At 43.6% G+C, this 13634-nt stretch overlaps 2 protein-coding genes across 4 annotated transcripts in view; both read right to left on the bottom strand.

The window, feature by feature from the left end:
- LOC311044622 (E3 ubiquitin-protein ligase TRIM35-like) overlaps window positions 1–13634 on the bottom strand; it is a gene marked incomplete at both ends in the record, with an annotated part of 153288 nt that overhangs the window by 39188 nt on the left and 100466 nt on the right. The gene's annotated exons all lie outside the window — the stretch shown is intronic.
- The window catches only part of LOC311048374 (myocyte-specific enhancer factor 2A-like), an 82830-nt gene continuing 78547 nt past the window's right edge, over window positions 9352–13634 (bottom strand). For all 3 annotated transcript variants that reach the window (XM_084061628.1, XM_084061629.1, XM_084061630.1), the window contains exons 8-10: window positions 13594–13634; window positions 12127–12256; window positions 9352–11374 (exon numbers count right to left, since the gene is read on the bottom strand). The exon at window positions 13594–13634 is cut by the window's right edge and continues 59 nt beyond it. In XM_084061628.1, coding sequence (XP_083917754.1) covers window positions 11002–11374; window positions 12127–12256; window positions 13594–13634 — 544 coding nt within the window. In that variant the 3' untranslated portion in view covers window positions 9352–11001. The remainder of the gene's footprint in view (window positions 11375–12126; window positions 12257–13593) is intronic.

The raw sequence follows: 13634 nt of genomic DNA, 5'->3' as shown, positions 1-13634 counted from the left end.
ATTTGACTGGCGGCGGTGATCCACACACCAGCGCACTCCTCCATCCTTCTTACAAACATGCACCATGGGGGACACCCATTCTGAGGATGAAGGGGTGATGACACCAGCTTCCAGCATAGCCTTGAGATGTGCTTCCTCTTCCCCTTGAAACCAGGGAGGTGTCCTTCTTACAGGTTGACGCATTGGCCTTGATGCCCTGGTGTCGATCTTATGCATCACTGCCTTTTGAGAAGAAGCTGCATATATATATCTATATATTATTTGTATTTTCTTTTTTAACACAATGAACAGGTGGTAAAGCAGAATGTGACAGGTCTGCAATGGATCTTACCTGCCACTGCAGCTTGGCAGAGAAACCCTTATTTCCAGTCTCCTCATTACATGCCATACCTGAGAGGAGCCCTGGGTTTTGCCATTCGTCGTGGAGAGATACCAGGTCTCAAGGACTTCTTGTTAAAATTACATCCTGACAATGACCCAGAAAACAGCCAAGAAGATAACATAGTGAGCATTTTTGTTTTATTTTCTATTTAAGCTGCAATTTATAAATGACATCTATTTTATGTATGTTTGAGTCTTCATTGTGTTTCTTCAGGTGAGGCGGTTTTGGGAGAACACATTTCAGTGTAAATTTGCTCCCCTTCCATCAGATTGGGTGGATGCTGGTGGACGGGTGTGTACTGGACAGGAGGACCTACAAACAGCAGATTCTAAACTTTTGTATGTGTCTGATCTAAGAGCAGAGCACAATGTATGTATACAAGGCTGTGTATGCTGTAGCCCATGCCCTCCATGACATGTTGCAATGTGTGCCAGGAAGAGGGCCTTTCGGGCACAGCTGTGCCAGTTTGCAGACAATACAGCCATAGCAGGTGGGATATTAGTTCACAGTTTACCTGTTAACGTTTCTAATTGGATTGAAATTTAGAATAATAATGAAAATGTACACATGTCATTGGTGAAAAACAAGAAAGAATGGACATAGTAGGATCTTTCGTGTATCATCAGATGGCCAGCTCAGTGTTGTGTAGTCATCTCTGGTCCTATGTCGAAGAGGCCGACTTCTAAAGGTGGTCTGTATAGGAGGCAGGTGGTAATTTTATGTTCTTGAAGGTTGCCTGTAGACGTGGCAAGTGGTAACAAGGGTTACAGTTTTGCTGATAATCACTTGCATTCAACAGTTCCTTGTTATAGTGCCACCTTCTCAGTTACATGCCACTACACAGGGAACTATAAGGGATATTTCCAAACAACTTCAATGCCCCCCTTTTTTCATAATGGACAATTCTTTTATGATACATTTTGCCTGATGAAGACCTAAGGGTCGAAACGTTGCAGTATTAAAAAGAGTTTCTTGGAGCTTGAAACAGTGTGCGGACCTCCTCCTTCTTTTTCTCAATTCTTTTATGCCCACCTTTCAATGCCCAGAAAGTTAGTGCCCCCAACACACTCATTCAACCAAGCCGGGCAGGTTTCAGAGTAGAGGTCAGACGAAACGCAGCACCTGGTCCTCCAGGTTGGGGGTTGGGCGTGGGGCTAACAACCCTACCCCGTAAAAACATCGTCTGTTACAGAAACGCAAACAAGAGTAAACCAAGACATCCAGTCCCGGGGAGAAGATGGACCTTCGTCAGAAGGACCTATGACGCAGGGTGGTGAAAGCCAGAAGCAACTGGAAGCCACTCTGCCGAACATCATCCTCTCAACCAGGGCTACCACCACCATCGGTACATGGAACGTAAGGACCATGTTCGAAGCTGGAAAGACCGCACAAGTTGCTGCCGATATGAAGAGGTACAACCTTAACATACTCGGGATTAGTGAGTCTAGGTGGACGGGTTCCGGACAGAAAAGGCTAACCACAGGAGAGCTGCTGCTGTACTCAGGCCATGAGGAGGACAACGCACACTCATGGGATGGGAGGCCCATGGCCCTCGAACAATAACAGCATCCTTTAAAACAAAAAAGACATTCATCAACACCTGTCTGCGACGAATCCTCCAGATCCGCTGGCCTAACACCATCAGCAACAAAGAACTGTGGCAACGCACCAACCAAAAGCCAGCAGATGAAGAGATCCTCCAACGACGTTGGAGATGGATAGGCCATACTCTCCGTAAACCAGCCTCAAACACCACAAGACAGTCCCTCAAGTGGAACCCCCAAGGGAAAAGAAAGAGAGGTCGGCCACGAAACACCTGGCGACGTGACCTGGAGGCAGATGCCAAGAAAATGGGCCACACTTGGGGACAGCTTGAGATGTTGGCTCAGGACCGTGATGCTTGGAGAACTCTTGTTGGCGGCCTAAACCCCAGACGGGGTAATAGGCGTAAGTAAGTAAGTAAGTAAACTCACTTTGCATGTTGCTTTGCCACTCGCTTTGCCACTCGATGTGCCATTCACTTTAACTAAATCAAATCAAAGTTTATTTATATTGCACATTTAACATGACGGTCAACCAAAGTGCTGTACAGGTAAAAAACACAACAAAGAGCAAACAATGCAATATAAACAGACAATAGCATACAATTAAATAAGCACAAACAAAAACAAACATTAGCACCAGTCAGGGAAAGAAAGGGCTACATCAGCTATCACCGAAGGCCAGGGAGAAAACAATTGTCTTTAGTAAGGATTTAAAAGTACTGGGGCATCGACTGGGCAGCTTTGATGCGTCTGGGCCAATTCCAGAGCCTGGGGGCAGCCAACGCAAAGGCCCAGTCATCCCTGTTTGTTTTTTTTGTGGGTGCTGGCAGCACCTCTATAGCAGCAGCTGGGGGAGATGTGGTACTGTCACTAGCGATCGACAGCCCGTGGCAAAAACTATCCACGATTACATTTGGAAACACGTATAAATCAGGTTAATCTTTTTCAGATCGATATACCAACCCACTCAGCAGAAAAATGTATTTATACATGTGTACTCCCGTCTGCCGATTGGTCATTATGTCTCTGTAGGATGCTGAGTGCTACTGTGGGTTGTTGCTGACATCAAACAGCTTAAATTTGGAAAAAGTAGACAGACAGACAGACAGACAGACAGACAGACAGACAGACAGACAGACAGACAGACGGAAGGATAGAGGTTTCCATGCACATTCATAGTAGTGGAGCAAGATAGAATCATAGTAGGATAGCAATGTATGTAGGTTATCTTTAGGATGATACTTTACTTAATATGTCTCTTTAAACATACTGTTTTTGCTAGATTCTAGGGAGTGCACCAGTTGTCCAGAGGACTTCTGGTCCAGTCCCCAGCGTGACCACTGTGTACCTAAGAGCGTGGAGTTCCTCTCCTACCATGAGGCCCTGGGTATCTCCTTGACAAAATGACAACCATCTCATTGCTAGGCACATTTATCTCTGCCATTGTCCTGGGAATCTTCATCTATCATCGAGACACACCCATGGTACGCGCCAACAACGCAGAACTCAGCTTCCAACTTTTATTGTCACTCAAACTGTGTTTCTTGTGCTCACTTCTGTTCATTGGACGTCCCAGACTCTGGACTTGTCAGTTGAGGCATGCAATATTTGGGATCATCTTTGTGCTGTGTGTCTCGTGTATCCTGGTAAAGACTATGGTGGTGTTGGCTGTGTTCAAATCCTCCAAGCCTGGGGGTGTGAACATTATGAAGTTTTTCGGTGCTGTACAGCAGAGAGGAACAGTTCTGGCTCTTACTGCTATCCAGGCAATAATCTGTATAGTCTGGCTTGTGTCTGCCTCACCAACACCTCATAAAAACACACAATACCACAGTGATAAGATAGTCTATGAGTGTGAAGTGGGCTCAACAGTTGGTTTTGCAGTGTTACTAGGTTATATTGGTTTACTGGCACTCCTCAGCTTCCTCCTAGCATTCATGGCAAGGAATCTTCCAGACAACTTCAATGAAGCCAAGTTCATCACTTTCAGCATGTCGATCTTCTGTGCCGTAGATAGCCTTCATCCCAGCATATATCAGCTCTCCAGGCAAATATGCAGATGTAGTGGAGATATTTGCTATTTTAGCATCTAGTTTTGGCCTTTTGGTGGCACTGTTAGGACCAAAATGTTATCTAATGCTTTTGAAACCTGAGAAAAACATTAAGAAGTCCATCATGGGTCACGGTGCCACCAAGATGTAGAAGCAGAAATTCAATGGCAATAGATTTCCTGTGGTATTTTATAACAATATGTTTATATGGATATATTTGGTTACTGATCTGACCTTGCTACAGTAGTAATAGATTCAGTTTTACACCAGATCAAACTAAACCCAGTCAGAGATGCAAACATCTATTATCTATCATAAAGAAAGTTGGTGAAAAGAGAGACATCCTCCACCCCAGCCATGGTCTGTTCAAACCGCTGCTACATCCACGGCCAGGCAAACGATACAGGAGTACGAGGAGCAATGCTGAACAGTGTTTATCTAGACTAGCAGCAATCAGACTGCTTAACAAGAGCTAAGCCTAGTGCCACTGCACAGACTGATTGAACTGTGTTTTCGCACACACACTCTTCACTCATACATGACTCTTATTGTATTATGCACATTAGATACATAGAATGCCCCCTTCATTTATTATGCACATTAGTTATATATCATGCACTTTATATGTCTCCTCACCCCCACCTCCCTTTTATGCTCTTATCCTTTTATGCTCTTATGCAACGATGGGTCTGCACAATCAAGAATTTCACCCATATTAGTTGCAATGTGATGTAACAATAAAAAATGATTGATTGATTGATTTGATTTATTGATTGTTGACAGCCATATTGTAAAGAAATTGGGCCTCTTCCTTACTTCCTTCACAGGTTTTACCAATGATACTAATTAAGACTCTGTTCCATTTAGTGTAGCACAGTGGACCCCCATAACTCTGAGAGTGTACAAATGGAACCAAATGGACCCTTACAGGTTAAAAAATGGTCTATCTAGGCTATTTTCGCTGCACGATATGCTTTCATAGAAGAGATGCTGGCTTCTATGGAATCCAAATAGCTGTGCCGTGGCGAGTAGCGACTAAGAGCTTAAATCCATCTAATGTTCTATTTTTGATGAAATAATATATAATCTACTAGTACTAGTGTATAATACTGCATTATGTCAAATGTATGGTGCATAACTTCATGCCAACAACACAAGAAACGAACACTACAAAAACACCAGTGGTGTGCAGATAGATATATTTCACTCAAACATCTGAGCTTAAATCAGACTTCAGCAGTTATATATGTACACATTTACATCTTATAGACAAAATGTATCAAACTAAAACAAAACAAACAGCAACAACAAATTGAAACCTAACCATTCAATACATTTCTCAGGGCACATACTGTGCATATATGGCTATTATATTTCCATCTCTTTCAAACTTGAATCCAGTTTGACCTATTTTAGTTATAGCTGAACAGAGTGAGTGAGTTGGAAGGGATTCACAGGATACACCGGGCTTGTTGCAGCAGCCAGGGACTGAACCTGTGACTTATATCAGTTACATCAGTGGTTCTCAACCTGTGGGTTGGGACCCCCTGGAGGTCATGATTTTTCTTTTCTTTTTTGGGGAGAGGGGGGGGGGGGGTCCCCAGATGACAGTGAAGTGACAATTTAAGGACTTTTAAGACCTTTTTAAAACAAAAAAAGTGAAAGAAAGAAAAGAAAAAAGACAACTACAGCATCAATAGTAATCAACAAACTATGCAATAAAAACCGGTGAAACATTGGCCAAATTGTCAAATAATTTAAGAATGAGGCAAACATTTTGAAAATCTACAAGCTCAACGGTTGCGAGCTTGTAGATCGGCTATTTTCACAATATTTATCTGCGGAACCGAGTCAAACTAAATGTAATGCCTCAACTCCTACAATTCCAAGTGCTTGTCAGGGTGGGGGGTCCCCAGTTCAAATATGATACTATTTTGGGGGGGGTCACAGCCTGAAAAGGTTGAGAACCACAGAGTTCCAGTACAAACTGTTTAAACCACTACCGCCAACCTCTGAATAACTCCTACGGCACAATTTTGTTTGTTTCAAATTCCAGAATGCTTATTATAGATCATATTGAAGATGGGAGTAATTTTGGTAATTCATTCATATGAAAATAATTTTACGTTACACCAAGACCCTTGCACACAACGGATGCCTACCAAAATGGTCATCCGTTCACACCACCAGTACAACACAGTAGCAATGAGTCCTGCTGAGCCGCTGTAGGCTTTGAACAGCCCTTCCTTCTCACTCACTGAAGGCTCTCTGGAAAGGATTTATCAGCTCAATACCAATGATCTTCATAAATAAACTAAAACATAAGTTACCACATGAACCCTTGCATACCTATTCTGGGGTGAACATTTGGGCAAAGATAGGCCGATCTACGAGCTCACAACACGTCACAGTGCAATAACTTTGGAGCTTGTAGATCAGCTATTTTCGGCTAAGCAATTTGGTGTAGAGGGAAAAAAAGGAGGGGGGAGAATAAAGACCCCTGAGGGACTCCGGTCAACGAAGTACATAGGGTTTAAGTAGGACACCTCCTGACAGTCGGAGTCAGAATGGATACTTTGGCGTTTGATTCATCAGGACTTTTCTTTTTTACAAAACACATAATTCAACCTTTAATACATTATCCTTCTCAATTAATCCTTCACCTTTGTAGAATACTGTTTTCTTGTATTTATTTTATAGATCGTAAAGGGAAGGAGACTCTGAAAAACAACGTTATGGTCCGTGTAGAAAGATGGGAGTTTCTGATACCATTACAGAAAATGATTGAAACTGAAACTCCAAATCTTACTGGAGTTTTTGGAGTTGAAATATGTATACTGCCATGGTTAGTTGGTCAGAATGTCTTCTTCATGAAATGGGCACAACTCAAAATGTGTTTTAGCTACTTCAGACCCAAGTATTATGCTCAGACTTGTTGCTTCAGCCACTCATTGTTTGGTTGAACTGGTTTCCAAGGATTCTTGTTTTAAAGGTGACACAGCATAAGGATACACTCACACATCTGCGTCAGAAGCATTGAAGCCAAACTCATGCCGAGGCGTCAGACAATTTCACATGCTTATCTTGGATCCCACCGCAGTTCTAGGAAGACTTGCTGTGATTGGTTGGCCAGTAGTTGCTGTGATCGACAGTTCTACCATCCTAGCGTTTTTGCAACTACAAAACTTGATTCTAACCTTAACCTTAGTGAAACTATTAACCTCAGTAAAACTATGCCTAAACCTAACCTAAACCGGTTAACCTCAGTAAAAACTAGGCCTGCCAGGAAGCCAATCAGACAGGTAGGGCGGGTGTATGGGTGGGACTTCTTATAACCTTGGTGGAATCCAGAGTTTAGCGTAAAAAATTGCCATGTTGCCTTTGCGGGTTGTGGACAGTTCCAGTTTTCGATCTGGAGTGTAATTTGTTTGATTTATGTCAGAGTGGTTGGCTCACACTGAATGAAAACTAGCCCGGGTTTAAAAGAAAACCACTGTACAACAGAAACAGAAACAGTCACATTTGTGTGTTGTTTTGTGTGTTATACACCGCTGTTGTATCCTACTGGCTCAACTGCCAGTAGTTCTCCCTCCCCGGGAGGACGTCGTAGAGCCTCCATCCCACTCCTCCCGCCCAACACTTCCTGCTGACAGGCTCCGTCCCCAGCCCGTAGGACTATGTGACAAATATCACCCTCCCTGTCCTGCGTCCCTTCCCCGAACACGGGCCAATTGTGTTCGTATGATGCTCGAGAAAGCCGGTTTACCAACGTAGAACTCCATGCTTCAGGCACAATGCGCCGCATCCAAAACGCCACAAATGGAAGCTCCTCTGGAAGCTGGCGCTTCTGAAGCATTATGTATGACCCGTGCATCTAATGCAGCGGTTCTCAACCTGTGGGCTGGGGCCCACTGGTGGCCCGTGAGGATATTACAAGTGGGCCCCCAAAATAATTGGCCAAAACGCACTTAAGATTCGAATGGTAATATATGATAATAAAATGTTTTTATATGAATGTAATCTTTAATTGTTATACCAATGAATATGAACTTGTTTGATCATTCAAATAAACAGGCGGCCCACCCATATTACTTGTGTTAACCCATTAAGACCGGGAACGCATCTGTGTAACCACTTAAACCATTCATTTATACTTTGGCTATTCAAAAAAAGCAGATCTACAAGCTCATAGCCCTTGTAGATCTTTAAATCTTTAAACATATATATTTTTAAAGCAAACATTTTTTACTTAAATGTTTGCTTCTGGGGGGGTCCCTGAAACAAAATGTTTCAGATGGGGGGTTCGGCGGCCAAATATATGTCATTTTGGGGCTCTTGACATGAAAAAGTTTCAGAACCACTGATATAGCAACAGAAGTGTTTCAGAATACTGTTAGGATTTAGAAGACATTTGTAGAATCGGCCTCAGTCAGGTCTTACTGAGTTAAGTGGCCGCGAGTGCTTTGGTGATTCAGAAAGGGTTGAGAACAAGCCCCCAGAACCGAGAGGGAGCAGTGAAGCGCATTGGACATGGTGGCCAATCACAGGTACTGCAGCTTATTACGGGGCCAGACACATGCACGAGCGAAAACGGTTGGGGGTTGCGCACGGAGGTGACACTACTGCGCATGAGAGACGACGAGTGACCCGCCAAAACGCGTCACATAGGCCCCGCCCGTCACATTTCCCAACCCGGAAGAAGGGGTGAAAAGGGAGCATGCGCTGGGTGAGCAACTCCATAGAAGTGAATGGGCGGGGATTTTCGTTACCTCTCTATCATTTTTAACCCTATGGTTGAGAACCACTGCCCTAATCCAATGAAGACACCAGGCCTAGCCAATGGATAGTTGATAGAAAAGGACAATGGCTTGTAAACGTGTCAATCATACATAAACATATAGGCTACTGCAGGGGTCTTCAACGTTTTTTCAGGCCAAGGACCCCCTAGCTGAAAGAGAGATGAAGCAGGGACCCCCTCCTCTATATTGTATAAAATTGTGTTTCAGATTAAACTTTTTTTTTTTACTTGGTCTGCTCTTTTTTCCCTCTACACCTATACCTCTTTGCCAAAAATAGCCAATCTACAAGCTCACAACGCCTCGCAGTGCAAGGCGTTGTGAGCTTGTAGATCTGCTATTTTTGGCTAAGGTTCTCCTCAGAAAAGGGATGCAAGGGTTCAAATGGTTAATGCAAAAAAAAAAAAATCATACCACACAAAGATTTGGCGGCCCCCCTGTAGTAACTTTGAGGGCCCCCTAAGGGTCCCGGACCCCATGATGAAGACCCCTGGGCTACTGTTACAACGTGGTGGAGGTACAACACATGACCCTGACTCATGCATCTGACCAGCTAACAAGAAGGAGTTTACACCAAATGTGAGATATATATATATTAAAGTTACTATATACAAAACAAGCAAGTAATTTAACTAAAATATTCATACAGAGCAAGTGTCCATGGCTTTCAAATTTGTATCCGTCTGAAATATTTTATATATTCCATGTACAATATTATATTAAAAAAAAAATTTGCACACACATGCACACACGCACACACGCACACACACTGACAACATACAAAAACCAGCATACGGCATTGGCTGATATAAATAAGTGTGTTTGAGATAAAGAGAAAGATGATGGTGAAAAGTATTGCTCCGTATTTTTTTCAGATTTGAGGAGAAACTTCTGCGACAGAAAGTCAATCAGCTGCTGCAGTTCAGTCACTACTCACTATGACTTCAGAAAAAGTCTGACAAGACAAAAATAAAATTCTATAAAAATCAACACTTCATTTGCATAAACAATGTCCTTTTCGTGTGTTTTCCCCCCCTGGCACAGCGTGTATGTTAACCCTGACTGATTTGCTCTACAACCAAACACCAATAACTGCTAGCCCTGCTCGGAACCCTGTATATATTTTTTTGTATCTTGGATGACGGTATCCAGGGTCCCTTGAAAGTCAGTGGATTCTTTCATTCACCCACTGGTACCACACTCTGGTCTCGGACAAATACAACGTCTCTAAAGAGTTGCAGAGACATTTGAAAGATGCTCCGTACTGCAGTAAGGTCCCGCAGAAACTTGTGTTGATCAGCGCTGATTGGTGTTGCTATTAAACATGTTTGATCCATACTTTTTTATTTTGTTTTCCTATCTTCCGCGCTCCGCCTCCCCCGTCCTGTGATTGGCTGGGCAAAGTGCAGCTAGCCATGTCATGGAGCGCGAGAGAGAGAGCTAAACAACATTTTAAGGTATGGATTAAACATGTTTAATGGCAACGGCGATCAGCGCCGATCAACGGGACCCTACTGCAGTTCAGAGTATCTTTGAAATCTCTCTGCAACACTTAAGAGACGTTAGAGACCAGAGAGTGGTACCAGCGGGTGAATGGGAGAAGGCATTCACTTTCAAGAGACCCTGGATACCGTCATCCCAAATACAAAAAAGGTATACAGGGTTTCCGAAAGGGGCTTAAGTAACTGCCTGAGTATTAAACTGCAAAACTGTCTTCCTGTTGGTATTGTTGAAACTGTTGAAGCTATGAAACTGGACGGTGTCTCATTTAGTAATATTATATTTTACAATCTATATAATGCTACTAAACAACAAACGGCATTGTATAATGTACACGAATTTGAAGTTTTGTCAACGTTAAATCGAAAATTAAAGTCTTTGACCCAATGGTTCTCAAAGTGGGGTCCAGCTAGGGACCCTCAGGGTTCCTTGAGCGGGTTCCAAATGGACCCTTACAGGGGTCTGTAACTCTCTCAGAGAGCGTACAAATGGAACCAAATGGACCCATATTTGTACGCTCTCAGAGTTACGAGGGTCCTTGAAATAAAAAACGTTTGAGGACCACTTTTTCTTTTACAACTACTGTAGCTGTAGTTCCTGCCGTTGGCCACTGTGGGGCAGTCCGTTGTGTTCATGTGATTGTTATGCGTGTCTTTCCAACCCACCCTCGGCGACCCCTGTGCTCCTAAGGTCACCCAGCCGTCCATGACCTCTGACCCCTGTGCTCCTTAGGTCACCCAGCCGTCCATGCGCATGCGCTTCATCGAGGGGCTCTCCCTGCCCTCGGACCCCGCCAGTTGCCTGGCAACGACGCCTCCCCCCAGACGAGAGGGGGAGTGGAAGTCCGCTCGTTGCGCCTCTCGGTGCGCCTCCTCGCGGTCGCTCCCCTCGTAGGAGCTGCAGGAGGAGCTGACGCTGTCGGCCGGAGACCTCCCCGTTTCCAGCCTATTGGAGGAGGAGTGGGAAGGGGGAGGGGCCTGCGCCTGGGCGAGGTACGCCGCCGCCGATTGGCCGAGTCGGTCCCGGGGCGGGGAGACGGGCTCCGCCTTGATGCTCATGTTATGGTGGTGATGGGAGGTGGACAGCTGACCGTCTGCTGACCTGAGGGGAGGAGAGGAGGGGAGGAGGAGATTCAACATTATTATCGTTATTTATCTTATAATAAGAGTTGTTTTTTTCCTCAGCATTGTTGCGGGAGAGGAAAACGTTTTTTTGGTTGATTTGTTTATGAACAATGACAGTCTTTGTACATTTCTGTCGGGAGTCTGTGGCTGTGTCTTATACTCTGTAGTTTGTGTCTTATACTCTGTAGTTTGTGTCTTATACTCTGTAGTTTGTGTCTTATACTCTGTAGTTTGTGTCTTATACTCTGTAGTTTGTGTCTTATACTCTGTGTCTTATACTCTGTAGTTTGTCTTATACTCTGTGTCTTATACTCTGTAGTTTGTGTCTTATACTCTGTAGTTTGTGTCTTATACTCTGTAGTTTGTGTCTTATACTCTGTGTCTTATACTCTGTAGTTTGTCTTATACTCCGTGTCTTATACTCTGTAGTTTGTGTCTTATACTCTGTAGTTTGTGTCTTATACTCTGTGTCTTATACTCTGTGTCTTATACTCTGTAGTTTGTGTCTTATACTCTGTAGTTTGTGTCTTATACTCTGTGTCTTATACTCTGTGTCTTATACTCTGTAGTTTGTGTCTTATACTCTGTGTCTTATACTCTGTAGTTTGTGTCTTATACTCTGTGTCTTATACTCTGTAGTTTGTGTCTTATACTCTGTAGTTTGTGTCTTATACTCTGTGTCTTATACTCTGTAGTTTGTGTCTTATACTCTGTAGTTTGTGTACTAACGTCAGGGAGCCGAGCCCCGCCTGTCCCAGCTGGTGATGCTGTTGCCATGACGACACAGAGCTGAGGGGGAGTGCCGAGGAGGGGCTGAAGCTCTGCAGAGCCGACAGGTCAGCGCTGGACAGACAGTAGTCTGGAAGGAGAAGACAAAATACGCCCAACTTGATCATACTACAGAAAAGTCACACAAAAGTACCAGATCTGCAAGCTTGAAACGCGGCGTGAAGCGACGCGTTTCGAGCTTGTCGATCTGCTACTGTTGCTACTTTTTAATTTGAATCCTGAAAAGTTAGAGTTTTGGACATATGAGGTTTCCACCCGACAGAGACGATATACAGACCGATGTGTCAGAAAGGCCACTAATATAATGATAATGACTGACCCTTCCCACCCTCACTTTGCATTCCTGCCATCTGGTAGGAGGTTCAAGAGCATGGAGCAGGGGTGCAATGCTCACTGGACGGCCTTGCATGCCGTGCCGGAACTTATTTGACCAGGAGCACACGCAGGCACACGCATAGATTTCAAACTACTTTAAATTCGCACCTCAACAAAGTTTTCAAAGGCTCCCGACTCACACCTAGCGAATTAACATAGGAATAAGCCTAGATGCATATTAATTGTCCATTGTGTGACTTGCAGTGTACAGTAGGTGTTAAGCGACGTGCGCGTCACGTCATTGAAATAGAGTGCAAGAACATACCAAATGAGCATTGCATGCCTGGCATGGAGGCAACAAGAACCAGCTGGCTGTCCAACACTTTCTTCCCCCAGACCATCAGAACCCTGAACACTCGCCATATACCTCCCCCAAAACCAACATCATGAAATTAATAGCACTTTTGAATACCATAATACTGCACCTATATTGCACTTCGAATGCATTAGCATTTTTTCTTCTTTTCTTTTTACACCAATGTTGTTTTTTCCTTAATGCCCTAGCCTCTTTTTTAATGTGTCTGTTGTTTTTTTAAATCTGACATTAAAGCACCATGGAGTTGCGGAGAACAGTATTTTGCTCCCAGATATGCCGAGTGTGTATTATGGAAGTGAGTAAAACTGATTGTGATTCTGGTCAAGTAAGGCAGTGGTTCTCAAACCTTTACATTTCAAGGACCCCCAGAGTGCACAAATGGAACCAAATGGACCCTCACAGGTCTATTTAGTTACATTTGTAAACTCTCAAGAGTTACATACAATATGTAATGGTTCGTACACACTGGGAGCTTTTATTCGGTGCGATGAATTTGCATTCATTTAATGCACACTGAGCGCCATTATAAGGAGACGAATGAACCACTGCATTGTATGCAGTGTGGAGGAGGTTGTGTCTAATATGTACAGTGTTTATGTACAGTGTCTATGTATTATACAGTATGCTACAGTAGGAACAGTACCATTGTTGTATGCAGTGTACAGCAGGTTGTGTCTATATGTACAGTATGTATGTATGTACAGTAGGAACAGTACCATTGTTGTATGCAGTGTACAGCAGGTTGTGTTGCAGGCTG

This window comes from Gymnoscopelus microlampas (genome assembly GCF_963454915.1).
Source record: "Gymnoscopelus microlampas genome assembly, chromosome: 1".
Classification (NCBI taxonomy): domain Eukaryota; kingdom Metazoa; phylum Chordata; class Actinopteri; order Myctophiformes; family Myctophidae; genus Gymnoscopelus; species Gymnoscopelus microlampas.
This window is presented reverse-complemented; position numbering and strand designations above follow the sequence as displayed.